The following is a 27648-nucleotide window of genomic DNA, read 5'->3' on the forward strand; positions in this document are numbered from 1 at the left end:
TGTGTGTGTGTGTGTGTGTGTGTGTCTGTGGGTGTGTGCGTCAAGCGGGGGTTGGGGGTGCACGGGAGTCGCCAGCCCCCCTAGCGGGAGTCACGGACGGCCAATAAGGGCTGATAAGTAGGTCGAGTGCAGGATTTCCTACCGATCACCGACACCGCCGTCTCATTAACGACATCGCACCGCACGCACACACATACGTATACGCACGCACACGCACGCACGAAAATGCCCTGGCTCCTGTGTGCACGAGAGCTCCCCGGTTAACAAAGGATCTGAGGCTGAGTGCTTACCGTGGCGGCGTGAGCCAGCAGCGCCGTGAGCGCCAGTAGCCAGGGCAGCTTCATGGTCGGGGTGCGCGGGCACAGCCTCCCGGTGCCGCCGCTGCCTTCACGGGGTTCGGGGAGGTGGGGAGGGGGGGCAACAAAAGCTGCTGCCGCTGCTTTGCTGTCGGTGTCTCGGTAGTCTGTCCAACTTCAGAGCGCACCGCCCGTCCGCACGGTCCTTCTGGTCGCTCTTTTTAATCCAAGGCTTCACGCGCTGCCGCTGCTCCAGGTCACCGGTAAACGACGAGATTGTCGCGAGGCCTCTTCCCCCTCTTCTCTGTCTGTTTCTCCGAGTTTTTCTGCTCGAGACCTGATAGATTTACTACCGGGAGACGCCAGAGCTCTCCTCTCTCTCTCTTAATACGCACACAGTCTCTCTCTGCCCGTCTCTCTCTCTCTCTCTGAACACACACTCCAGTCTCTCTCTCTCTCTCTCTCTCTCTCTCTCTCTCCTCCCCCTCTCCGATGAGGGCAGGATGTTCCGTATGGCGACGCTGCTTGGTCTGGGAGTCTGGCAGGAGGAGCTGAGTGTGTGTGTGTGTGTGTGTGTGTGTGAGATCGTATATATATGCGTGTTTGTGTGTGTGTGTATGTGTGTCGAGGGAGAGATGGAGGGGGGGATCTCCACGAGCAAGGGCGAGGATGCCCCCTGCAGCTCGTTCAGGCACCGGCAGCCCGAGATCAGCCCATTAAACACAAACACACACACACACACACACACACACATATGCACGAGGCACGGCGCGCTGCGCACCGCGAGGCGTTTACAGCCGCTGCCAGGTGAGGCCTTTTGTTTCGCGCTCAGGTGGTTCCGGTTGGCTGCACGCCATTATAACACACCTTCCCAGGTCAGCTGCGGTCCTCCGCTGTGATTGGCTGAGTCACGGTCAAGACGCTTCTGTTTTGTTTTGTTTTTTCTTTAAATCCCGGATGAGCTCACACCTGTGCCTGCATCACCTGTATTAATATTTATGCGCTAGCCTTCTTGTGTCGCCTAACATCCGTGCGGTCAGACAGCATATCATGTAATGACTGCTGAAAGCCACTGAAGAGGGCTCCTTGAAAAATCAAAAGGGGAACCTGCTAACGCCTTAAATTGACTGGCATGTGTTTGGTAATTTAACAGCCAACACGCTACAGCTACTTCTTCAAATTGAAATGGCTTCTTGGTCAAATAGCAGTTGGACAAAATAATCTTTATTGGATGGAGCAGCTCCAAACTGTTCACTTTTGTTTTCAACCTCTCTTGAGGGCTCTGGAAAAAGCCAGAGTTTGACCTTTGGAAAGTGGTGATGTTATAGCTACAACACTAGTAAAACAGACATCTGATCGGTTAAATATGGCCTAATGCCCACAGCTTCATCTACGATTTCGTATCTAAACGCTGATAAAAATGCTTCACAGACATAAACTTTTATAGTGATGAGTTTCTGTTTCTACCAATGGCAAGTTAACCAGTTGGGGGCCTCTTTTGACCCCTTATTTGCAGTTTTCATCATCTACACATACATGATGACACAAGGGCCCATTTACAAGACAGACAGACATGTAATAGTAAGGACCCGCCTTCAGGTTGTTTTTTTACCAAGCAACTTTGCAATGAATCAAATTATCAGGTTAAAGTGGGCAGCTACCCCTGGGCCCCAACCCCCAAGGGCCCCAGAGGCCTGTGTTTATTGTGTGTCAGAGGCCTGGGTAAAGCCATTTTTATCCGGTATGTAATCCATAAAAAAAACAGCCTACGGGTCCAACTACTGTAGCCAACCACAGCCTCAACTTACTTTTTAGGTGGTTTAAAATCACTGAAGTGCTGCGCCCTCACTACTTCAGGCTTTAATATCATCCGCCTTAAGAAATCAACAAAGCCACGGGATCACTGCCACCAGCATCGCGCCCAACCCGACTTCTTTTTCAAAGCAACATCCAGGCTGTTTCTGTTCCAGACAAAAGCTGGACAGGTTTAGTTTATCCTCATGTTTCCTCAGAGGACCGCAGGTGCTGTGTTTTGTTCAGACACCTGCTCAACACAGCAGTGTAGTCTGATAATCTCTTGTTGCAAACTTTGGGGTTATTACTCATGTCAGAAGTACAATAATCAGAGTGGTAAGCTACTGTGTGGAGTTAGTTTTCTTTTGTTCTCTCCTCAAACACAAACACCACTCACTCACTGCCTGTAGTGATGAGAAAGCTTTTCACTATTGCTCATCCAGTCGTCTTCATATGAATAATTATCTGATTTGCTTTTGAATCAAAGTAATAGCCACTGTTATCTGTATCCATGCCTGCAACCTAACTTATTCCTAACTGGGAGTTATTACTGTAACTGATCACTGTTGGTTGCCATTAGTCAGGGCCATGCCATGCTAAGATGCCAGCCTCATTAATCAGTCACATTTTTGAAGAAACTGGAGCATCAGGAGCAAGCTCCCCGGTCCCTGCTCTGACTCATGAGTGTCGTCGCATGCTGCAGACACATTCGTTCATATGGCTGAAACAGACAGACTGCCTGACACTTTGAATAAGATGAGGTTTGCCTGCTGTGTCCTTTTGCCCCCTGTGAGCGCCTGCAACATACAATGAAGCACACTTGAGACAGTTAAATTTTCAAAGTTTTTTTGTTCAGTTTGGTTTCAAAATAAAGATCACACAATTGTTTAGAGACAATCTACAACAGGAGTTACAAAAAATAGTTGCCCAGGCAATAAGCATACACAGGTTCTGTTAACTATACACATATGGTTACAGGTGTGCTCGTAGTAAATATACACAAGGCTGCTCCAAATGTACACCGCGCGGTGGCGGGCTGCCTCTCTCACCCAAAAGGACATAGACAGTATGATACAGCACTTACAGCACTAGAGAAATGCCAAAAAACACAAGAATCTCCTCTGTACAATCCATGGGTTTACCCCTCTGAAAACAGTCATGGGTAATCAAGGGGTTTTGGGGAGTGGGGGGTTAAATGAGTAAAAGTTATTTCTCCCACCCAGACAGCATACCCATACACATGACACATTTCATGGGGTAAAGCATTCCTATAAAAAGATCTTAAAAAAAGGTCAAAAAAACAAAACCTTCAACATAAACCAGAAGACACCACTAAGTCTAACATAACGTGTCCAATTGGGAGTCAGTGGGAGATCGACGTCTTAAGTTAAGCAGTGACAAGATAAAGATAAAACCAAGCGTGGCGAATCTTTGTACAAGTACTACGCTGTATAGAAAGGGCTTTTCAAAACAAAAATTTGATATTACAATTTACAATATACAACAACTCATATGTCACAACCAAGGAGGTGAGAATATACACTGAAATGCACAGGTTTTTTTTCTAAGATTTTTTTTTCCAGAGTGAGCTTTTTTTCTTTTTTCTTCTCATACCAAAAAGGGTGGTAAAGCACTTTTACATTACAAGGGTTTACAAATGTACAATTATACAGTCAGAAGTATGTGGTCACTACTAGGATACATTATAGATACAGATTCAACATCAAAACCCAGAAAAACTACAAAGTTTTATATATATATTTATATATATATGCAAAGGTCTACACCAAGTATACACGTTATATTTATAGAAGCAAGACCAGAAAACGAATCTCCCATGCTAAATGATCTGTCTGCTGGTTAGCTGATGGCGTGTGTGTGTGTGCGTGTGTGTGTGTGTGTATTCCTCTATGATTCTGTGACGTCAAACAAATTAAATACTCGTTCCATTTCATAGTGGTAAATAGCTAGGATGGGAGGAGGGGAGGGGGACACTAGGATTGTGTGTGCAGCAGTAGCAAAAAGTGAAATGATTTTAAGTTCATCAGAGAGGAAATTAAAGGAGAAAACAAACAAACAAAAAAAGGAGAGAGTGGAGCGATGAGTGGAACAGGCCTCACCTCTCTCCACTCCCTGCCCTCCCTCCCCCAGTTCAGAAGGCCTGGGCTCGGGTGGGGGAGGGGCAACAAAATCTGACAAAAACTAAGGCTGCCTGTAGCAACAGGCTCCTCCCGAAGGGTTGTCATGGAAACAAGGGTACGAGCGGTACTCGACGTCCTCGGTGAGTAGGATTTGGAGGAGGAAAGAGGGAACGATGCCTTCTGAATGGTCAGACAGGGACAGGAGGGTGGGGCCGGGTGGGGGGAGGGAGGGGTAGATAAGGTGGTAGACATGGTTTCAGGCTGGAGGGGAGGGGGGAGTCGGTCTACATGATGCCATTAGGAGGGCCACAGAGCGGACCCAGGTCAACGCCGTTCTTCATGTAGTACTTCTCCAGCTTGGCCAGGATGTGTTTTCCGTACGTGTACTTCCTCAGGGTGGAAATGTGGGGCCGGATCTGTGCAGAGACAAAAACACACATGTTGAACATGTTCAAAATGGATATGGACGGTGAGCACTTCCAACACTCCCCTTTAGGCGTTTCACACAACAACAAAAAATCTGGATCATCTTTGCCGACATTTAAAACACCAACACCATTTATTTGGAAATCAATGATTGCTTATGTCAGCTTCTGTGCTGTTGCCTAGGGAACCATTGACACCAGTGACCTGATTAAGATTTATTGATGTGCAGGTAAACGAGGGGTTGGGTGGATGTGTTGACATAATGGTGCTTTTTTTTTCCTTCAGGGATATTTATAGTTGATAGTTAGTGCTGACACAATTAGTCACTGAAAACAAAATTAATCACATTGATTAAAAGCTGGTCTCTGCTTCTGCTTTGCTTGCCAGTCCATTTTAAGATTTGTCAAAATAAATACTTTTAAGACATTACTTTGAGTTTTAGTGGTCCCTCTTACACATCAACAGTAAATAATTGTGAATAACATTTAAAAACAAAAATGCTTTCAGTCTTGATATGTGATATTTTTTGTGGAACAATAACAGCTTTTGCCTTGTTTGCACTCTAACCTACAAACATGTTCACAATCATTGACTGAAAGGGCTGAACAAAACATTATGCTCATAATAAAAATGACTACACTCTCATTGTTAAAAAGGGCACATATTTCAAATGAGATATTAATTGTAAGAACCTGCATGCCTGAACGCTCCTCTCCTCCCCCATACAGCATCAACCAGTATGTCACATCTGTCTGGTGCAAGATTTCCATTCACAGGAGTTTATAAACAATTCCAGTAAAAACATTGGACTTGAAGAGGTTTGGAACCACCCTCAATTATCCCAGCATTTTGACGGGATGCGTATGACGCTCTTCTTCCCACTTACCTTGTGCATTACGATCTTGCGCTGGGTGGGCTCGGCCACGTCGATCATCTTCTGCACCACGTAGTTGGCGTACTGGTCCTTCATCATGGTGTATAAGGCACTGTGGGGGCCCTCAGTCAGGCTGCACACCTCGTCTATCAGCACTGCCCGTTCCGCCCGTGATGCATGGGTCACGCACTTCTCCACCACGTTACTAGAGAATGAGCGTGAAGCGCGAAGAAACGTTTAGAAAGAAGAGGAGAGTCTGGCTGAAATTGTAACGGAAGAAAAATCTTTTTCGATGGAGGAGGGAAGATAAGACCGAAGCCTCGTGTGGGTTAGCCCTAGAATTTACCTTGCAAACTTGTGCTGGCTGAGTCCCAGTACATTGCCTCTGATCTCAGCCACTATCTTGCTCTTATCCTCAGCTCGGCCGTGCTCCAAAACGTGCTGGATGACATAGTTGCCATACTGGTCCTAAATAAAACAAACCACACAGACACATTAACTACAACGTGAGGACACCAGCTGGTGCTTTTGATGTCACAAACACACAGCCAACTTCAAAAATCTGGACTGAGAGAATCTTTATTTAAGCCAACATGAGGTGTCATTACCCTGAATAACATGACTGGTGGAAGACGAAAGGCGGCAGCGTGTGCTAGTTTGTGTGTGTGAGTGTGTGTTACCTGCACAAGCTGTTCTGTGTGTTGATGGAGCTCCTCTAGTATAGGCAGCGTCTGTTCAGGAAGGCAGTGTTCAAGAATGCGCTGGATGACTCGGCAGCCATAAGGGTGAGTGGAGAGGGCAAAAACCTGAGAGACACACATAATTGCACATTTTTACTTATTCAACATGCACACCAAGTGGTGCTGGAGCTCAGTGAGTTCAACACACTAATTTACCTTTACTCAAACACTTAAAGGTGCAGAGAGTCGCTTGGATTACAGCATCAAATGATCATAGGCATACTTTCACACACCCAGCCCACCCCTGCAGGCAAGGAAATTCCCGAAATGCTTATGGCGACGCAAATGTAAGCCAGTGAGTGAAAAACATGCAGTTGCACATCATGCAAACGTGTGAGAAGCAGACATTCACGCATCAGTGAGAGTTACTGTCAAAGTGACGCCATGACAACCATTAATTTGTATTTAACAAAAGGGACATGCATGAGTACAAAAAAATCTTTCTTTTAACACTTTATGCTAATGTGACATTTAGCTGGTGGATAGAAGATGGCTGTCGCCACTGGGCTGAGGTTTCTGTTGCCATGGCAACATACCCTGTCCCTGGAAAGGACTGAGTACGTGTGTCTATGTACTTTGGCGGTGACAATATGCTTGGTGCCTCGAGGCAGCGACAGTGTGCGAGTGCACACCAGTAAGCGTATGTGTGTGTGGATGTCAGCCAAGCACCGGCAGGCTTCGGTGATTGAATGTGGAAATATTCTGTGTGTGTGTGTGAGCGCTCACAGAGGGGACCCACCTGTCCCTTAAAGGCGTCTATGATGAAGTGCAGCGCGTGAGGCTGGACACACTCGATACACTTCTGCACCACGTGGTTACCGTTCTGGTCCTTCACACACTTCAGCACGTGGCCGTCCAACTCCCGCACCATCTCACTCTGCAGGGAGGAGGTGGAGGAAGGGGGAGAATGTGGAGAGGGACATGTAATTGTTTGTGAGAAGTCAAATATTGCCTGAAAGCATTTTCCAAACTCTCTTCATTTTTCACAGTGGCTCTCATCCCAACAAATAACACTGGGCTTTGAACGGTTGCCCTGGAGAAATCTATTGAGGCCCATTAAGGAGAGATGGATACCCTTCTCTCTCGCACACACACATGCACACCGACACACACACACCTTTGCCCCAAACTGCAGAATTTAGGCAAAATTATTTCCTGTTGATATTCACCTACATTTATCTTACCACCTGCAGTTCAACATTTGCATATAAACTGTGGTATCATTAGCCTCATTCATCGCTGATGATAGAGTGCCTGCAAGGAACCTACTGCTAGACGAGGCAGCTCCAACATAAAACCCGTAATGTAGATGAAAAATGTCACTTCAGAGTGAGGTGCACACCTCTTTATCGATGCAGCATTCTGCTATATAAACAGAAATTAGTGATCCATGAGTAATACACCCTTGTTCAGGATTGAATTATGAGCACATGGACACTTTAACGGATATTTTGCCTTCTTTTTTTTTTTTTTAGACAACTCAAAATCACAACACAGCAATGGCGGGGTAAGTTCAATTAAGGTCATTTTAGTGCAAAGGTGCAGTCTGTTTCTATTGTTTTAACTTTAATAGAACAATGACAACCAGTGTACTTACAATGACCTGCTGATCAGAGGGGATGAACTCCAGAGCTTTCTGAATGACCCTGCATCCGTACATCTGCAGGGCCAGTGACAGCACATGACCTCGGATCCTCTCTGCCAGAGCCAGCTTCTGGTCCAGGCTGCCAAACTGAAACACACAAAATAAGCCTGTAAATCCTCTAAGCCATTTGTTAATAAACAACACATTACTGCATACATTACATGCTCATCCAGGCCACAAAGCACATGAAAATCAGGCGCAGTTCGCGAGAATCATTGTGATTTTAACATGAATTTCATCCTGGTGACTCAAATCAAGTTTGGCACACTTCGATGATAATGACCCAACTTTCCACACACACCTCAAAGAACTTCTGGATGACGTAATTTCCGAAGACATCCACCATGAGCTGGTAGGCAGCCTGCAGTATCTCACTGAAGACAAGCTGGCGCTCCGCTGAACTGGCTCGCTCCAACTTCAACTGGATAAACCTTGAAGAGGCAGACAGAGAGGATAAGCATTATATTAGCCCCAGATACCTTCCTACTTTGTTTTGTTATTCTTCATTTTCATTAGCTTTTGCAATATATAAAGGCCTCATGAGAAAGTATACAGCCTGCTCTCCTAAAACCCATTTAGTGTATAAAGGGGATTCACAAAGTTCGGATGAACTTGAAGACAAACACATCAGACAGTGAGAGAGCAATAAAGTGAATCAGATGTACAAAGACAGAGAGAGAGTGCTGCTCCTATATCTTTAACCTGAGGGAACAGTCAGACAAAAGGAGATGAAATTCAAAGGAGATAAGACAACGAGAATGAAGAAAATAGCCTGTGAGGTGAAGTGATGGATGCCAGGCAAAAGGCAGAGATAAAAAAGGACAGTGATGCTGAAGAGACTGAGGAAAGAATATGTCTGGAATTTGTAGACGTCATGGCGTATTAATAGATCTTTTCAGTGGAAAAGTCTGCATCTGGTTTAACCCAGACAGACCCAGAAACCAGGACCCCAGAGTGGTCACCAGGGCCCCTTGCCCTCCAAATTAGCACATCTCTGGACTGTTTCACAGAAAGAGGCAGAGATGGTAACATATCAATGTTTGTTCTGCTATCAATACTTATGTCAGTGTGCAGTGTCACATTCACTGCTTAAAATACTTTTCTATTCAGCGGTAGAGAGTTAGAGTCTATACTTGTATCGCATTGTATGAACCTGAAATATGACAGGATAGTCTAGTCTGTGGAGAACACACAGACAGAGGAATGGCCTGAGGACTGCAACTTTGAAATATTAGGAAAATCCAGTCTGTTCACATTCTTTGATCTTTGTAATCTGATCCAGCACTCAACTGTGAACTTGACCGGGGTTGTTTTCCAGCACTGCCTTAAGGCACCTGTGCACTGAGATTCCGGGCTGTCTCAGACGAAAGTTGACAAATGGCGAGGGAAATGTGTTGTCAAGCTGAAAGCAGTGACGCCACACTCCACTGTGAGACACATCCATTGACATTCAACACAAACATTTGGTGACCACAGACAGTATCACAATTTGAAATGTCAGAAATTTAAAAGGGCAGTCTGCCGGTTTGCAGGAGCTCTACCAAGTGTGAGAAAATAACTCAAGTGTCATCTCAGTTTGAGCCTGGAGAGAAACAAGTTTAACAAAAAGCCTGCACTGCAAATAGGGAACTTCAAGTTTGAAAGATATGGGCATGTATCAGTCAGAGATGACGCTCTTTTGGCATTATGGGAAATAAAGGTTCCGGTGTTAACCCATACTGTGGGAGCAGTTCGGAGGATCCTGCCTTAGGAATTCAGGCAGCGGCTCGGCTCATCGGGCATGCACAAGTAAATCTATGATGTAGGTAGAAGTAATTGGTCTGTTTAAAATCAATTCTTTACCTAGCAGGTAGCCAGAGTGACATTGCAAGGATGGGAGTGATACCGTCTTGTCACTTGGAGTCTGTTTAAAGTCTGGTGACCCAGTTTTGAACGAGCTGGAGACGGGAGATGGCCTTGTGGCTGAGTCCACAATCTAACACAGGGAATTACAATAATCCAGACGTGACGAGATGAAAGCATGGATGACTTTTCCAAGGTCTGCTTTAGATAAGAAATTTAACTTTTGCAAGGTTCTTAAGTTGGAGAAAGCATGGTTGTAGTGCCTTGGTGATTTGTATGTCTAAATAGGTAGAATGCTGAATGTGTTTGAGGACAGGTTCCAATGTTTACTGGCTCCAAATAGGAATGAAAATGAGATATAGGTCTACTTATGTAGTATCCTGTCCCGTAATGTAGGTTATTTAGTAAATGTAATGTGATTCACTCTCAGAGTTGGACAAGGGGTAGGATTAGGAAAACAGCAATTATTTGACAAGTGCAATAATCAGTGTACCACGGGGCATGTCTATCAAGTACATTTACATACAGCAGCAACAGACACACGGCACGCAGCACAGGGGCCTTTCCTGTAACAGCAAAACCAGCTGAGCTTGTGTTGCTGTATGAAGTGTGGGGATAACTGAGATAACGTGAAAAAACATTTCACACATCCAACCTACAACTCTGGATTTTTAATTGGCTTGAAATGAGGCTTCACGTTCACACAGTTTCTCTCGACTGTCCCTCAATATTAAACACTACTTAAGCATAACTATGTTTCTAAGCTGGTATTGATGCATCCTTGAGCTTAAATTTTGAAGTGAATCCTGCTATGTATTGGCCTTCAAAGCAGTCAGAAGTGAAATGATTAGCGCACACATATAGTCTGAGTTTTGTTGTTGTTGTTGTGGGGACATTTCCATCAAGCTAATCCACTGTGTCGTCACTTCCTCGGATGGTCGGACTAGATGGCAACTTTTGCGTTGGTTCTTGCAGCCAATAACGGAAAAATTCATAATGCATTGCTAGTAACGTTACCTTTCGCATTGTTGTGTTACTGGAGTTGTTGTTATCGTGAGGAAAATAGTAGTTACTGGATGTTCTCCAGTTCTACGAATATGTACGTAGCCCCCTACCTGCGTGTTATTGGAACCACAGTGAACCGTGTTATTTTAATATGCTAAAACATTTGTCATGGTAATGATGGTATTGCAAAATCCATGTCACGGCAGAACATGACACCAATGATGAAACCACCGAGTCTTAGGAGAATTCTCCCATTACACAGAGAAAGATCTGTCAGAGAGGTAGGAGTGAAACCGGGCAAGAGCAGTGTCTTTAATGCAAACACAGTTTTCAAGGTGATTTAAAAAGATATCATGGTCGACCGTATCAAACGCAGAACTCAAGTCAAGCAAAATTGAAATTGAACAAGGTCCAGAATCAGCGGCGAATAGTAAATCATTGGTAACCTTACAAGAGCTGTTTCTGAGCTGTGCACAGAATCCTAATGTTTTATTGGTGTTTTGCTGATGTGTTTTTTGTCTTGTGTATTTTAGGTTGAAGTGATATTTGCGTGTGTGTACCTGCTGCCGTGCTGGTCCTGGCTGAACTCCATGATGTGGCCAGCGATGTCTCTGAGCTGCAGGTTGGGGTAGCGGTTGTTCCTGAAGTCCTCCAGCAAGCGGCTCCTGCCTGACGGCATCACGTCAGACATGCCGTAGCGTAGCCGTGACGATGGAAACAGCTGGCTGCTGGGTGAAAAGAGGGAGGAGCCTGAGCTGGCGGCGCTGCGATACTTGGCCTCCGCTCCTGGGGCTGCAGAGATGAAACGCCCACTGCCATTGGTCAGGCCTCCTGTGGGGTCAGAGAGAACAGGGAGGTGATTGTTGGAACTGGCACTGGTCAAATTCTAAGGAATAGTCCAATAGTGCTCAAGAAAAGTTCCAGGATTAGAAGAATCTTATAGAAACACAAGGTCTGAGCCAAAAACAATGAAAACCAACACAACAAAGATCATGAAGGTCAGTAACTTTCTTCTCATATATACATGTAAATATCCAGATGGCGGCAACGTGTTCATCCTATGGTGCCAAAGACAAGTCAGACATTTCGAATGAGCTTTTTGTTAGTTTGCCATGGTGCATGCCAATTCTTAAAAGCAGGAAGAAAATGAATTTCTCTGTCATTGCACTAAATGTCAAATGCTGCTGCAATGATTACTTGCATGGGTTAACATGGATCATTTCTTTAATTGATGACACTGCAGTACTCAGTTTTGGAGACAGTATTGGGAAAATTGCATCAGAGCTATGCAGCACAGAAACATGGCACTGGATGGCAGCATTGGCTCAATACTCAGATAGCCCACACTGAGAAAAGAAATTTCCTGTGTACACTGAAAGTATTACAATCCAATAAAGTTAGGGTTAGACTAATGACATTAACAACTCTCTAATACATTCTTAACAGAGACGAATGCACTCTTTAACTGCATTAGATTGTGTTGAATAAGCATATACAAGTCTAACCTGTGAGATTAAATTAATGATGAACACACATAAAACTGAAGTATTCTCAAGCAACATCTGAACCAGCCGTAGCTAAACCCTTAATTTTTGATGTCGGAGAATTATATGAAATCTGACAGTATATCCAAAATTCCAGTTAGGGTCTGAGCCCTGATATCCTCAACTGCACTGTGAACCGTTTCCTCCCTTCAAAAGCTGTTTACTGCAGTTCTAATCTGTGCAGCATGACACCTCTGAAGACTTGAAAACTGCCAATGCTATGTAATCTATCACAGTCATTACGACGTCTCGACTTGGCTCTGTCACTTTGTTTGATTGTTGTTTCATCACACTTGAATGTTTGTGGTACAGTTGACTCTGCCAGCTGTCAATCATGGAAAACGCACAGGAAGCAACAAAAGTCTCAGCCAGTAATAAATCCCTCAAAACATGCTGCATTACAAATCTGCTGTCACGTTTTATTCTTTGATTTTGGAAAATCTTGTTCACTGGAACAGCAGTCGATTGGAGCTAGGCAATAACACTACTTTAAAAAACTGTAATGTTAACATCTAACTACACACATCTTACATTACAAAATAAATGTAGATCTGTGAACAATACACTCCTCCTCAGCTATAAGACTTAGGGTGCAAACAGCTTTTTAAGAGTAAAATTCAACCACCGTCAAAGCCTTTATCAACACATTTGTATTGTTACCATAAATGCAACTGCAAAAAAGTTTACAGAAATCTGTTATACCCACAACAATCAATGTACATTTATTTTACTAGCTATTCATATTAGCTTTGATTGTAAGTTTTGATCATCATTCATTATTTAATGCTTGTTAATTTCGATGCCAGCAGATGACGAACAAACATCATCATGGGACTGTTTAATTTCATACTGAAGAGTTTTTGGTTTACATGAGTGATTGTTTAGATGAAACACCGCATTCTGTTGAAAATCAAGCATTTTTTAGGGAGTATCTTTGAATTCACACATATTCCTAACCTTGGAAACATAGCTGTTGAAATCAAGCATTTCCAAACTTTCACGACTTGATGCTGACTACACCACAGAGTGTACAAAAACGTTTTGGCCTAGTACTCATTTATCCCATCAAATTCAAAAATGTTAAGCTTCAGAAAATGTGTAACAAAACTGCACTCGATGCTGCAGTGAAACTGGTGGAGCCTTTACAGCTGTGTCCTGCAAATGCTAAACATGGTCTTTTGTAGAATGAGACCAAGCGACAGATGCAGTAAATTATGCCGACTGACAGTAAGAGCTGGTATATTCTGGCACATAAACACAGTGTTGGCTTTGTGTTTGCCAAAGGAGCATTAGCACAGTCTCCATTGAGTCACAGTAGCTACTGAAGTGGCATCACTGTGAAAAACGACACAATCAATGAAACAGGTCATCTCAGACACTTGAATTAAACACACTTACCGAGATTGAGGTTGGACGAGGAGCTGTGATTGGACAGGGAAGGTGGGGGTGTGAGGGAATGGGAGGGGCCCTGGTTGGGTAGGGGCATGCCCACGGGGCCTGGGGAAGGACTGAAGCCCAAGGTGCCGTTATAGAAGCCTCCATGGCCAATTGGGGTCAGACTGGAGGGTGTGCGTTTGTACAGCTCATTGTTGCCCGTCAGGGAGTCCCGCCTGGAACCGCTGCCACCACTTGAGTTGGCCACTAGAGGGAGACAGATGTAAATTAGATCATAGTATCTGGAGGAACAGCGAAATGTTAATTACTTGAGACTTTGGTGGGAATGATCTATTCCTACCTGCAGTGCCGAAGCCTCCCAGTGTGGCGCCCAGCGTGGCACCGAGGGACGAGGAGGTGGGCTGGCTGAAGCCCAAGGAGGCAGAACCTGGTCCGGGTTGGCCAGAGCCTTGTGAGAAAAGAGAGGAACTCTGGGAGGAGGAGCTGAGGGAGGAGGATCCGTAGAAGGAGCTTCCTCCCAGAGCGCCACCAGGGCCGCCCTGCTGCTGAGGCTGCTGGGACGTCATGGCACGAAACGGACCGTTGGCTCCACCGCCCAGACCACCATTGGCACCACCGGCGGAGGCTGCTGCTGCTGCAACTGCAGGGAGACAACAGAACAGGTGATTTCAGAGCTTCACTCTGAGTAAACAGTCATATAAACAGTGCACGGTCATACTGAAGGAATTCAATTTGACCGACGCATCACAAAGGCATTTTTGAAACTTCTTAAAATCACAAACAATTCTTTGCATCATCTTTAAAATAATGCAAATTCTCCCTGACACCAGTGTATAAATTCACAGAAACTACAACGACTTCTGGGAACTCCTTCTCAAAATTCAAGGCTAGACTCGAAGGTACAGTCTCATAATCTCTTAATTGCATGTTCTAAATGAACGGGACATTCAGAAGATATTTTTAAAGACCGCAACGTGCAAGCCGTTGTTTTGTGAGCGTGACATCCTTCTCTGTCCTGTTGGCTGCAGTGAACAACACAGACAGGCCAGATCTTTGGCTGAGTCTTATGTGCGTTGCATCTTACCTGCTTGTGCTGCGGAAGGAGATATGATGACAGAGGCAGGGGCCATGAGGCGGACAGGGCCACTCCTAGCTCCAGTGTTGACCACCAGGGCCCCTGTCTGATCATAGTAGGCTGCAGGGGCCAGGACTGGGTAGCCTGAGAAAGAAAGAAACAGCAACAAAAGAATATTCAGCATTTAGATGTTGTGCCTCTTACTTGGATATGTATAACCGGGAGATCTGGAAATTGTGCTATAAAAACAAATGTAACTGGATATGCTGGGAGTTTTGCCAGAGCGATGAAACCAGTTATACAGAGTGTCATACTCACCAGGGACTCCTGCTGCTAACCCCTGCCCAAAGGCAAGGGCTGAGTTGACTGCCGCTGCTGCAACCAGCTGGTCATTCTGCTGACCCTGCTGACCTTGGCTGGGGGTCAAAGGTCGCTGGTTGCCCCCAGCACGCATCACCTTTACAAAGTAAGAAAATGAGGCATTTGTCATTGTCATTATTTAAACAGATATATCATGTTCATATGAGTATTAGCATACATGCACAAACTGGGAGTGACTAATGAAACAGCAATTGGATGAAAGGTTTCTGGCTGGTTGGTTTATAATTCACACAGGCTGCAAAGGGTTTTCTGCTTGTAGTTCCAAGTAGAGCATCAGTAAGACTGAATGCACGTTTCATCAGCTCAGAGAGAAACATCTTGAGCCAGTAGCAGTCAGGATGCCAGTTTTTTGGCGAGCAGCAGACTGACCTGCTGTTGGTTCTGCTGGCCCTGGTTTGCCGCCTGCTGATTGGCCGAGTTGTTGGCTGCAGCCGCCTGCTGCTGGAAAAGGTTGGCAGGGTAGACCCCCCAGGGGGTCACACCGTAGTACTGGGGAGGCATCACTGCTGGACCTTGACGCAAACAAATAAACAATACAAGTGAAATGGGGCAATCGCGTCTGTGTTTATGCATCTCCTTCATGTGGAAAATTCACTCACATGAATTTGCTCAGGGTGAAAATAAAAACACACATCTCACCAAGTGTAGCTGCTGCTGCTAGTCCGGCTGCGTAGGGGTCTGTACCTGGTGGAGCAGCACTGATGATGTAAGGATTGGGCACAAATGCTGGAGCCAGACCTGACAAACACATGGCGGGAAAAGGTGAACCAATGCAAAAGGTTTCTCATACAAACTCCTACAATGAAGCCTCAAACCATGATAATGACTTCAGGACATGCACAATTACGACAGAGATACTGATCAATAAATGAAGCCCGGATTTATGAGGATAGGCAATGACCACAATGAGAGGCTCTTTAGGCTTGTTGAGCAGTACTTGCCTTTGAGCAAACCTGAGAAATATTAATCCAGATTTAATCAGTAACCACAGGACTGCAACAACATGTTTTTTTATAACTTCTCTGCTCTTTTGCCCTAGAATGAAAAACCAGGAATTGCAGCACCCGTTGAGCCAATAGTACTGATCGACAAACATGAAATTCCCACAATTACAATATTCCTATTCTGAAATCTATGGGACACACTGTAAGTCTTACGTTTGTTGTGATATTAAATCATGTGGTTACACTTTCCATTCTGCTGTAAAGCTGTGTTTAGTGATGTATGGTGGTATTTAGTGATCTCATCACCACTAAACTGGTGTGCGAACTGCAAAACATACAGTAAATCAACAGAAATGTTGGCAAAGGCTACAAAAATAAGATCACTGGTGTTTCCAAAAAAAAAAAAAAAAATGCTTTCACTTGTGTCAGCTAAGAGCAGCTGGCGGTGAGAAAATGTAAAATACATATGAAATAACAAATGAGATGTTGGCTGCTCATACGTCCACAGATGCATACACACACTCAGCCTATTACCAATGTGAGGCTGCTGTGCCGCTGCCAAGGCGTACTGCTGCTGCTGGGCTGCTGTTAACTGCTGCACTGCCAGGGCGTTGTTTCTCTGAAACAGCTGCAAACAGCACAACAACAGGTGAATGACACTTAAATACACATGATTCTCACAGAGAGCTACTGACCAAATGTTCATAAATGACTCTCTGCGTGTTGCTCTAACCTGTTGCTGGTTGGTGTAATCAAATAAGCCCACAGTGGGCGCAGAGTCCATCTGCATCTGGGAATTGTAGTCAAACTGAAGCGGCTCCATCACAGACTCCATGGGGTCCATGGTGACACCACCTTGTTCCACGCCAGAGAAGTCCTCAGGAGGTTTGGGGCCTCCACCACCTCCCAGGGGTGTCAGGCCCTCAGCCCCTACACCGCCAGGACCACCAAGCAGGTCACCCTCGGGGCCAGGGGCTGGCATGTTGCCTTGGGGACGACTGGGGGGGTGAGAAAGGAGGAGTTCAGTTTATATTTAATGGTTGTTTGTAAACCAAGAAGTACTTCAACTTGAGTTTGTAGCCATGTAAAAAAGAAGACAATTCAAATTACATACGTTTCCCTCATCTGGTTAGAGCAAACAAACCCCCTCAAGCAAGCTGAAATCTGAGTCCTACCCAAACTCTTTGACGTCCACGTCGAGCCCGTTCTGCACAGGCAGCCCATTGGGGTTGATGACGTCGCCAATGACATCAGCTTCACCTTCTGTCAACTCTTTCAGTTTCTCTCCTTCAAATGTTGCCTTTGGCTTCTCCCTCTTCTCCTCTTCCACCTCTCCATCCCTCTGCCCCTGTGTGATGAGAGCGACAAGATATATAACTGATACAGTACAAAAACTGATAACCTGACAGCGACTGATGACAGTCACGCAAAGGAACAGAGTGAGAAGGTGAGAGTGACAAGGACGAGTGGAAAGACATGTCCCCATTTGACAATCACTGGCTGACAGAAGACAAACAGGAACAACGATGCTGAAGAGAAAGAACAATATCAAAGGGTAATTATGCAACACATGAGCAATGAGACCCACACTGATGGACAGAAAGAGAGAACAGACTTCAGGACTCACATAGGGTCCTTTTCGGAGGCAAGAATCCAGTTTGTCAGCCGGTGAGGAGGAGAGGACGTACTCCACCATGCTAACCCCTAGCCCCCCACTCTCAGAGCGCGGGGACATCACTGAGCCCACCCCGACTTCACCGCCACCATGGAAACCCTGCCCTGGCCGACGGGACACCATGATTGGCTGAGACACTGAGTGATCTGCCATGAGAGAAACAGGGACAGTTAAATAACATTCATGCACAGGGGAGAAGGCTACATTTGCTCCACGAACTGTTCAGGCATGAAAGTGAAAGCTTCCAACACACAACTGTCATGTAACCAATACATTATTGTAACCATTTTTATTATTTACTTAAACTGGACATCTTTTATTTAACTTTAGTTGTATCAGCCGTATTATTTTCTTAATATTATGATCCCAGATATATGTTTTAATAGCATTCACTTCTTTCTGTCTTCTTGGCATGTTTGAACCAGGTCAGAAACTGTTAATATTATGGAATACTTCGTGACAGTAAGTCATCAGCAGCGTGGGCAAATGCAGACTACATGTCAACAGTTTCACGAAAACCTGACTGTCTTGTACTGTCCTGAAAGCAAAGCCCAAGAAATACGCTGACTGATGCACAATTTAAAGTTAAATCCACCAGAAGCATTTCACTCCACAAATGTAAGCATGGCTCCTCCACAGCTATTCACTGATAAGTGATGTGCCAGACTGAAATGCAGGGGTAGTTCTTTTGTCATCATACTGGCAGAAAGAACTGAATTGTGCTGATATGATACACCAGAAATCAAAAAATCTCATCATCTGGGAGAACATAAGGGTGATTTCACTTTGACATCTGCGTTTGATTCTGACAGGAATCTAAATATATATTTTTGAACACCAGACAGCGATTGTTCTGGTGGTTTGTGGATGTGCTTGCGAAAAAAGAAATGGTCATGTCTGCATTCTTAACAGGCTACCGTCTGCCACCTTATCACAAACGTAAGCCAGACCTGTACCTGAGGCACCCCATGCACTGTCCCTCCACTGGTCCAGAAAGATCCCTTTAGGTCCATCCTTCCCAGAGTCATCTGTCTCCCAGAACTTCTTACCAGTTAGCAGCTGCTACAAAGACAAAGGACAACATGGAGGAGAAAATAGAAAAAAGACAAGGTTAAAAACAGTTAAACTGACATTTCAATGAAAGAATGGGAAAAAGAAATAAAAGTTCTCAGTTTGAATAACTGGCTGAGCAGAAAGGCCCTCGAATCTTATGAACCTTCAGAGTGTCTTTTGCATTTACTTTGGCCTGTGTGTGTGTGTGTGTGTGTGTGTGTGTGTCGTAAGCTGTCAGTGCTGCACTGCAGATTCCAGGAATACACACATCTGTTGGAAGTACTTTGACCGCCAACTGCACCCCAAACAAACAAGTATAGGCCATTCTAACTGGATGAGTGGAGCAAAAACAAAATCACACACTACCATACAATTGAAGCCAAGAGTAACCATAAAATAATTGCGACTCGTTTTTTTTCATCAGTTAATAGTTTAACTAGTTCTAAGAGTTTGGGCTTGCAGCACTTCACTGTAGAATCTTATCAGGAGCTCATCTGTGTTTCTCTCCATATCTCTGCTCGTATCTCTCTTCACTTTTTAGTTCAGTCAGCACTTTTCTTGCTATAAAAAGCCCTTGTTTCTGTAAACTACGGTGATCAGTATCTTCCTGCAGCAGGAAGCAACAACTCTTGGTGGCATGTGAACTTAAAATCCATTAACAATGATCTGCCTAAGCAGTAACCTTTTCTAGGTGAAAACAAAGAATGTAACTTTTTTTCTAACATGTTAATACATCTCATCACAACAGCCAAACAATTTTCACCCCATATGAAATGCAAATATACATCAGCTCTATGTTCAATGAGCCAAAACTAATTGTAGGCACTGGTCCAACATTAAACAGAATTACTGACTACAGACTGTTTAATAAATGCCAACAGCCAGTCCAACCAGCTTACATTTAAAAGCATCTCTGCTCAGCCTCTTCTCATCTTTCAGAGCTTTTCAGTTGTGAAAAACAAAACCAAAACAAGTCCACACTACTTTTGGCTCCACTGAGCAACTGATTCATTTCTTTTTCCTGTTATTCAGGTTCGACTCTGTGAGCAATCCATCATGCATCTATTCAGCCAGGTGCCCAAGTCACAAATGACATATGACCTTGAGTTAAATCTGCAGGTCTTAACTCATGTGACATGCCGCTAGTAACCACGGCCCAAAATGCTCCACTATCAACTGAGGTATTTAAACTACATGGTCACATGAGCCACCGTCTTCTAGACCATACGTGACTCCGACCATCCACCCTGATGTCTCACCTCTCCCATGGCACGTCCCTCCAGAGCCAGAGCCTGAAAGTCATGGTTCAGCTCGTCCATGGACCGCACCTGCAGACAGAGAGCACAGTGAAACAAGGAATGAATGGCAAGTTATGTCTGTTGCAGTCAACCAATGTATGAATTATAAACTCAACTTTAATTACCTGTGTTAATAAGTAATTACCTTCATAAATGTTTTGCCTCAAGCACTTTTTAAGACTAAAAAAACAAATTGGCAACATTTAAAACTTTGTGCCTGTTTTTTGCACTCCATGACTACTGATGCCCATGTTTTGAAAATTAGAACTGAAAGTACGAAAGATGTTTTTCCCCTTAACCCTGACACTTTCTGTATTTTACAAACAGAATTACTTATTTTAATGTCTAATGTTTTAATGTCTAAGGGATGATTTTATGCTTACGCAGGAATTCATTTTAAGAATGAAGATTTGGTGTGGAAATGTTTTGTGAACTTTGTACAAGCAAATAATAGTACGTGACATAATACAATAACAGCACGTGTGCTGCAATAGCATGTCACTACTTGTGCAACACACACACACACACACACACACACCTGGCTGTCATGGATGTTGTCTCCAGTGGGCCAGCGATGTTTGCCGGGCTGTTCACCATGCTGCCGCTGGAAGAAATAGTCTACCATGGCATCATCCTGGGAACGTCCAGCACCCGCCACACCCTTAGAGTCACACACACAGAGACAGACGTGCATATTATCCTGGAATTACTGTCAACAGTAGCAGGCAGAGTGTGTCTGAGTTACAACAGGAAACATGCATGTACAGCAAGGTTTTTACATTTTCACCAGCGTTTTGCATGGTTGATTTAAAAAAGAAAATGCCAAACTTGAGCTGCACGCATGCATTCAAACACATGTGGAAGATACGACTCAACATCAATTTAATGTAACTGAAAAGCCAAGTATTTGTATTATGAATTGCAGGAACATCAGGGGTGAAAAAGGCAGATCAAAATGCAAATACCAAGAACACAACTACATAAAAAGATTGAACGTTTTCAGTAGGATTACTGTACAGTCTGTGTGTTGCTATGAAAAAGTCCATTCTTAAGTCTCCTAGCAGGGAAGCTGGGATGAACACTAGTTGTTCAATATCTCTTTTTAAATGGTAAATCTGCAGGGACATTAAATCTCAGGTGGAAATAATCAGGGGTTTTTTGTAAGGTCAGTTCTCTAAGCATCTTTTTTGACCTTATGTCAACATATTAAGGAGAAGAGGGTAGATTCATCATCTCTTTATGAACTCAAATACATCCAAATAGGAGGAAGCATTTCTTTTCACTGGCAAAGCTCAGGCTGGCTTCCTCTCCTACTCATTTAGAGGGTAAACACAAAATTCCCCACAAGAAACTGTCATGAAAGAATCAGTCAAAATTTCCTGGAAGCAGCTGGGCTTGGTCACTTGCAGCACACGCAAAGCGTGCAGCAGGAGAAGTTACCAAGACTGTGTTTTCCAGGATTAGTCATTTGAAGTGCTAACCTTGTTATCAAAAAGCAACATTGAGGGAACATTGCCTGTCTGAAAAGCAGCAACTATGAAAGGCTATATAACATCAACATCACCACTGGTCAGGAGAATAAAGACAAAGCCATGACTATTAGGTGTCTATGTTAGGTGCTCTAACCTAACCTTTCATTCATTCATCTATCAGTGCTTTTTTTAATGAAGCAATGACAAGCGGCGATAAGCGAGCATAGACGAAGGCGATAACTTAAAACACACCATTTTTGCCCAAATTCAGCTCAACAACGTGAACACAGATGCCTTCTGATTTAATACTCTTTGCCCACTGATTGTGTAATTTACTTGTAAACCATGATGCTGCCAAGAAGAGCATTTAAATGATACAAAAGGCTCGCCCAGCTCTACCATATGACTAGTATTTGATGTATTGATGGTGCTAGCTATATGAGCTAATGAAAGCTAATTAATGCACATGCAACATTTCATAGACCGCAACCAACTACAATAATGCAACCATTTTGTTTGTTTGTTTTGCATTGTACTGATTTCTTTCACTAGGCTAACACGATAAGGAGTACAGGCTCGACCGCCACATATTAACAGTGTGGTGTTCCTTTTTGACAGATGTTTGTCCATGAATGAATGAATGACATATGCAAAAGTGTCAAGGTGGTGGGATTTACCTGCTGGCTGGGGGGTGTGGCCTGAGGGGTCTGCCCAGTTGGAGGGGCATGTCCTCCGCTGCTCAGCACCACGGGCATGCTGGGAGATGTACTTCTATGGTGGGGGCTGAATGAATCCTGCCAGAGCACTGCTTTCCTCTTCAACACACACACACTGCTCATTCCACCACAGCCTGTCCAGAGAGAAATACATTTGTCACTTGCAAGCAATGGCATACTTACGGTCATTAAACCGAACAAGCAAAATGTTGGATGAGTTGGATGACGAATTTAACATAGAGTTTACTGACTTGGACCTGCAAGTCCTTATACCATCTTAGCTAATGTTCACAGCAATTAAATCACAACAAAAACAAACTACCTTCCCACAACCCTCAGTCATACAAGACTCTGACAGGAGTAAAACAAATGGATTGTCTAATCATTTCCCTTAATTGGTTTATGCTCAAAGTTCAGAGTCAGTACTGCTGTTCCATAAATCCCTCATACATCAGTACATGAATGAAAATATAAGCACTATGTAATCTCAAGTAAACAGAGCCAAAAGCTCTCAGTGTTTTCAGAATAGAAATGGGCCTCCCACATTAGACAACTTCAGGCCACACCAGAGATGCAAAAAATATCTCAACAAATATTGTAGCTTGAACTACAACTCAGTTCTGTTTAACTGGTACACCTATTTTAAACAATAAAAAAAACCTTCAGTGTTTCTGGTACTTTGTCCACCAGATTTATATCAGTCAGGGTAGACTAAATAATAGAAACACCTTTCATTTTAGTGCAGTACAATTCAACAGCACCACAGACTGGAACCTCAAAAATAACCACAAAACTTGAATCAATATCTCTCGAAAACAGTTTCATTCAAACATTCAGAAAGGTAAGATTTGTTGTGGTGATGTTTTAGATTGCATTAGTACAGACATTTTTACCCTAGCAAGACACCACTGCAGTGCTCTGTAAAAACAGTCCCTCTTTAATAGAAAATGGACTGCTCAGTAAGATTAACCAATGCAATGTCCAATTCGAATGTGAAACTAAATCACTCGCACAGCACTAACAAAATAGAAAGTAATGTAAATATACAACTAATTGCTTCTAAAGAAGTACATAAGTTTGTAAGTTGCAACCATATAAGGAACACTAATAATGATCATACAGTAGGTCTAACTCTGTGTCTAGACCTTAAGCGTGTCAAATGCGTTTTTTATCACACGTCTCACAAAACAGATATGCTCTCATTTCAATCTATGCAGCTGTCTGCACCGGCTCAGAGCAAGCTTGTGTCTCAGCTGCGTGTCATGGGCGCCACCACAACCTGTAGCTTTAATTTACGCTTCAAGTCTATTTTCTCGACAAAGCGTGGGCAGATGCAAGGTTGATGGGCAACAAAAAGCCTCTGAATAAATATATTTATCTTCATTTTGCAACCAAGAACAACTGTGCAGGGCTCTTCAACTGTTGGACAACAGCTGGAACTGTCCATGACACACAAAATGGGCAAATTAAACAATGTATTTAACAGCAGGCTTTCTAAAATTGAGACTACTGCAAAAAAAGGTTTTTCTAGCTATGACTGACAAATTACTTTTGTAAACAGTAGCCTGTGGCTTTGTAATGTAGGTTAAAATCTAAAAATAGTCTAAATCAATGACAGGTTCAGTGTAAAATTAGGAATGACTTAAGTGTCAATCATATGCATTGGTGTTGATGGAAAAATAGATGGGGTAAAATTCTTGGAGCAAAGTGGCATCCTGCCATTGAAGCTACTTAATTGCTGATAATCAGAACAAGAGAGCTGTGATCAACAGTTACGGATATAAAATAGAGAATGACTTTACTAGCCAACCCAGAAGGCAGGTGATTTAACTGCTGACCTGCACTCAGCATGATAGACTAAACTTTACTGTACTGCAGCATGTGGCTGGATCTAAACATTACAATTCTTACGCCAGTGAAACAGACCATAAAAATGACAGCTCTCCACACAGGAATCTCATAAAATAACCTCTTCGTAAAGAACCCAAAAATACCACTGAGACACTTATCCAAGTGATCTGCATATCAGTCACAACTGTGTTTTCCTCTGGTTGTAGGTGTTCTCGCTACAGAAATTTGGTTGTTATGAAAACTCGTACAAGATCCACTTTTTTCAGTTCCAATCTGATACCTGAATATGAATATCTGCCACTGTCAATCAAAGCTCTTTTTTCTTGAATATTAATATTGTTGTTGTTATGAGTAAGGTTACATGAGGCTCTAATAAACCAAACAGCACCTTTTATTACCACAGCTAAAAATACTAAAATGCATTAAATTGAAATGTATTCCAAAGCAACATAGTTGAACTGTCGCTTAAGTAGGCTTCACATACAAACAGGTGTAGGAGTGCAAATTGCTATGGAAACTCCTTGACAAAATCAAGAGCAAAGCAATGCATTATGAACTATTAGTTAGTAGATTTCGATATACGTGTTCAAAATTTATAAGAGAATTTCAAAGAGTGCAATGGCAAATTGACAACTCAACTGTGCAGAGAAATAACTATCTGAACTATCTCAAAAAAACCTATCGAACAAGTTAACTAAGTAGATCTAGGTCTAATCTAGATCATTATGTGGATTGGTGACATCAACCCAATATCTGATAAGTGAATTACATTAGAATAGGCACCCAGAGCCAATATTGGATGGGACCAGTCCCAACTCTGTTGCACATCGCTGCAGGCAGTCATAGTAGAAGTTCACACTGTTACAGTTAGTATGTCACACCACCAAAAGAGTGTTGTGGTGGTCAGTTGTGAGCTTATTAGGTACAGCCAGCTAAAACAAATGAAGTCGTGCAACTTCATGAAGTTTATAATGTGTAGTTTCGTGAAAAGGTTTAAGACAGGTGTTGAGTCATCTTGGAGGCTGCAGTTCGTGGTACTGTTGAACTGTATTGCACTATACTGAGAGGTGCCTCTAATATTTCGCCCAACCCATTTATATCCATGAGGGTTGAATAAATATTGGAAACACCTCTGTGTGCAGCACAATGCAGTTCAACAGCACCACAAACTACATCCTCCAAAATGTCAAGAAAGTTGAACAAACACCTCTCTAAAACAAGATGAACTGTTACAGACTGTAATAGAGTGTATTACTTTAAGATAAGGGCAGCTAATAATTTGGCACCTATTTGTGTTGCATAAATGGGAAAAATTCAAATAAGTAAATTTGCACAAGGGAGGTTACTGACTTTATTTACCAAGAAATGGCAACAAACTGGTGAGTCCTTATTTTGAAAAGGTCAGATGGGGCCTGTCATTTACCCGGGGTTTAAGGGTGGGGGACCGACAGTCATTATGTGAGCAATGATAAACCCAAGAAATATGCTATGTGCATGGACCAATCTGTTTGGTGGTCTTGGTCAACAATGGGCACAACAAGCTGAGTGGTTTTCAGCAGTCAGAGGGATATAATTTGTATTTTACAACCTCTCCTTATCCAACAAGCTCTAATCTCTGTTAAAATTACTGGTTTCACATTAGTGTCCCTACAGGCCATGAGGAAATTACAAGCAGTTCTTTTTACACTGAGCCATATACAGTAATTAACTTTGCCAGAGTGTGTCTGACACTATGAATCTTCAAACGCGTGCAGCTTTCTCTCAAGTCTGCTGAAACCACTGTGCAACACACCACCTCCATAAAGACAAAAACCACGAGCTGACCGGCTGAACAGTCCCCAAAAATAAAAACAAACCAGCCTGCCAAGTGATCATTCACATATGTACTCGTGTGTTTGTTTTCTTGCTCCACTCTTCATTCAGCTACAAGGAAATGTTAGCTCTGTCTTCCTCCGCTGCAGCTCAAAATCAGGTAGAGAAATACCCGGAAATCCACAACACTGTGGCCATTCCCCAAAGCGAAGCGCACACGACTTGTGATGCTAACGTTACAAGTTTAACCTGTGGCACACGGAAGCAGGAACTGGGTTCCACAATCTGACTGGGTTAATCATTATTCAATACCGGGGATCAATCCACCGCATACCGGGCACAGACAGGGGTGTGACAACAGGAGCAGGCAACCTGCAGCTAGCATGAGATAACGTTGGGTGTCTCAACACAGACCAAACATTTCTCCCCCAACAGACATGACACATCAAAACGGAGGGGAATGTGTAGAAGCTTCGTGAAAGGAGTCGTCATGGTTGCCGGGGGATTCGTTTTCATGCATTCGTGTCCACTCACGCCAGTCTCGGCTCTGTTATGGAGGGTTCAATGCCCATGTCTTCCAACAATAACACGGCCTCCCGACACAAGCTCAGCCCGGGCGAACCGGTGGCCAAGCACGGGATCCACACAATGTTTATAACAGAGGCAGCGGTCCCCTAACATTATCATTTCGGTATTAATAAACACCTGGGGGTCTCTACCTGCCTGTCCATCTTGCAACCCCACAGGTCCCCGTGACGCGGATGCTAACAAAGGCCCGAGAGCTGTCTGGAGCGGAAGACCGACACAACGGGAGGAGGGAGGCAAGCAGCAGAAAGGGAGGCAGCCGCTTCAGCCTCACGAAATACTCCTCTTTAGCCCCTTTCTTATCCGCCATTGCAACAATACCTACACCGATGCGTGTATAAACAATGCCCTGTGCTACCGCGACCGGGGAGGAACCGATACTCACCGGCGGAGAGGGTGGATGGTCGCGGATTTCGGCCCCAGTTTCTCTCTGACACCCCAGGCTTTCACTCCGACAACATGGCGGCTCGACGGAGGAGCAGGCAAGAGCGCTGCATGACGGGAAGGGATGTGAGAGAGCGTGCGGTTCATTGCGCCAACCGGGAGGGGAGGGAGGGCCATACCGGACCGGTCCCTTTGTTATGTGTGTAGTCTATTTGTATTGTAGGGTGTATTTATAATGGATTTTTGTTACGACCCCATTCACATTATTTGTTAATGGAGTATAAAAATAACTTTTTAAAATAGACATTCACCCTACAGCCGTTTGTGTAACAGGAACAGAGGACGTCTCTAAAATTAGCTATAAAAATGTATTAAGATGTAATACAAATATTGCAACAAAATTCTATTTATAGTTCGCCATGTGACATGAGTGGTACTCAGTAAAAAAAAAAAAACACTGTAAAATATAATGTCATTATCATTTATTATATGGGGATATTACGTTATCTCGTCGGGGTGGACTGTACACAATGTTCCGGGGTCTCTCTACAGTAACGGGGTGCTTGGCAGCCATGGCAACGTGCTGCGACACACGTTCGGCGGGTGTGCGGCTGCCGGACGCTCCGGCACACCTCCGGAATGTAAGTGGACGATGTGAAAAGGGGAGCGTGTGGCCCAAATAACAAAACGACTCCTCCGG

General features: G+C 43.8%; 2 protein-coding genes across 3 annotated transcripts in view; both read right to left on the bottom strand.

The window, feature by feature from the left end:
- The window catches only part of sdc3 (syndecan 3), a 35781-nt gene extending 35010 nt beyond the window's left edge, over positions 1-771 (bottom strand). The window contains exon 1 of the mRNA XM_041955969.1: positions 291-771. Within this exon, the coding sequence (XP_041811903.1) occupies positions 291-344 (54 nt within the window). The 5' untranslated portion in view covers positions 345-771. The remainder of the gene's footprint in view (positions 1-290) is intronic.
- A 2154-nt stretch (positions 772-2925) lies between these two features.
- Positions 2926-27037, bottom strand: pum1 (pumilio RNA-binding family member 1). Of its 2 annotated transcripts, none has more exons than XM_041955352.1 (23): positions 26950-27037; positions 22278-22450; positions 20667-20789; positions 20090-20158; positions 18734-18836; positions 17730-17923; positions 17278-17450; positions 16836-17100; positions 16637-16730; positions 15798-15896; positions 15528-15670; positions 15096-15234; positions 14787-14921; positions 14043-14342; positions 13706-13948; positions 11324-11594; positions 8218-8347; positions 7869-8003; positions 7011-7148; positions 6212-6337; positions 5878-5999; positions 5544-5736; positions 2926-4647 (listed from the first exon to the last, which is right to left on the bottom strand). In XM_041955352.1, exons 2-23 carry the CDS (start codon positions 22437-22439, stop codon positions 4516-4518), a joined length of 3489 nt encoding a protein of 1162 aa, XP_041811286.1. In that variant the 5' UTR covers positions 22440-22450; positions 26950-27037; the 3' UTR covers positions 2926-4515. The 2 variants fall into 2 exon arrangements, with proteins under 2 accessions (XP_041811286.1, XP_041811285.1); XM_041955351.1 differs by having other exon boundaries at positions 18734-18839.
- Between the last annotated feature and the right edge of the window lie 611 nt (positions 27038-27648).

This window comes from Chelmon rostratus, chromosome 16, assembly GCF_017976325.1.
Source record: "Chelmon rostratus isolate fCheRos1 chromosome 16, fCheRos1.pri, whole genome shotgun sequence".
NCBI classification, from domain to species: Eukaryota; Metazoa; Chordata; class Actinopteri; order Chaetodontiformes; family Chaetodontidae; genus Chelmon; species Chelmon rostratus.

Excerpts from the sequence above, each read along its gene's own strand:
- pum1 (XM_041955351.1), bottom strand. The coding sequence starts at position 22,439 with ATGAGCAGTGTGTGTGTGTTGAAGAGGAAAGCAGTGCTCTGGCAGGAT. Across the intron at positions 15,671-15,797 it reads AGCAGCAGCAGCTACACTTG|GTCCAGCAGTGATGCCTCCC; the intron begins GTGAGATGTGTG and ends GTTTGCGTCAAG. Across the intron at positions 8,348-11,323 it reads CAGGACCAGCACGGCAGCAG|GTTTATCCAGTTGAAGTTGG; the intron begins GTACACACACGC and ends TGCCTCTTCAAG.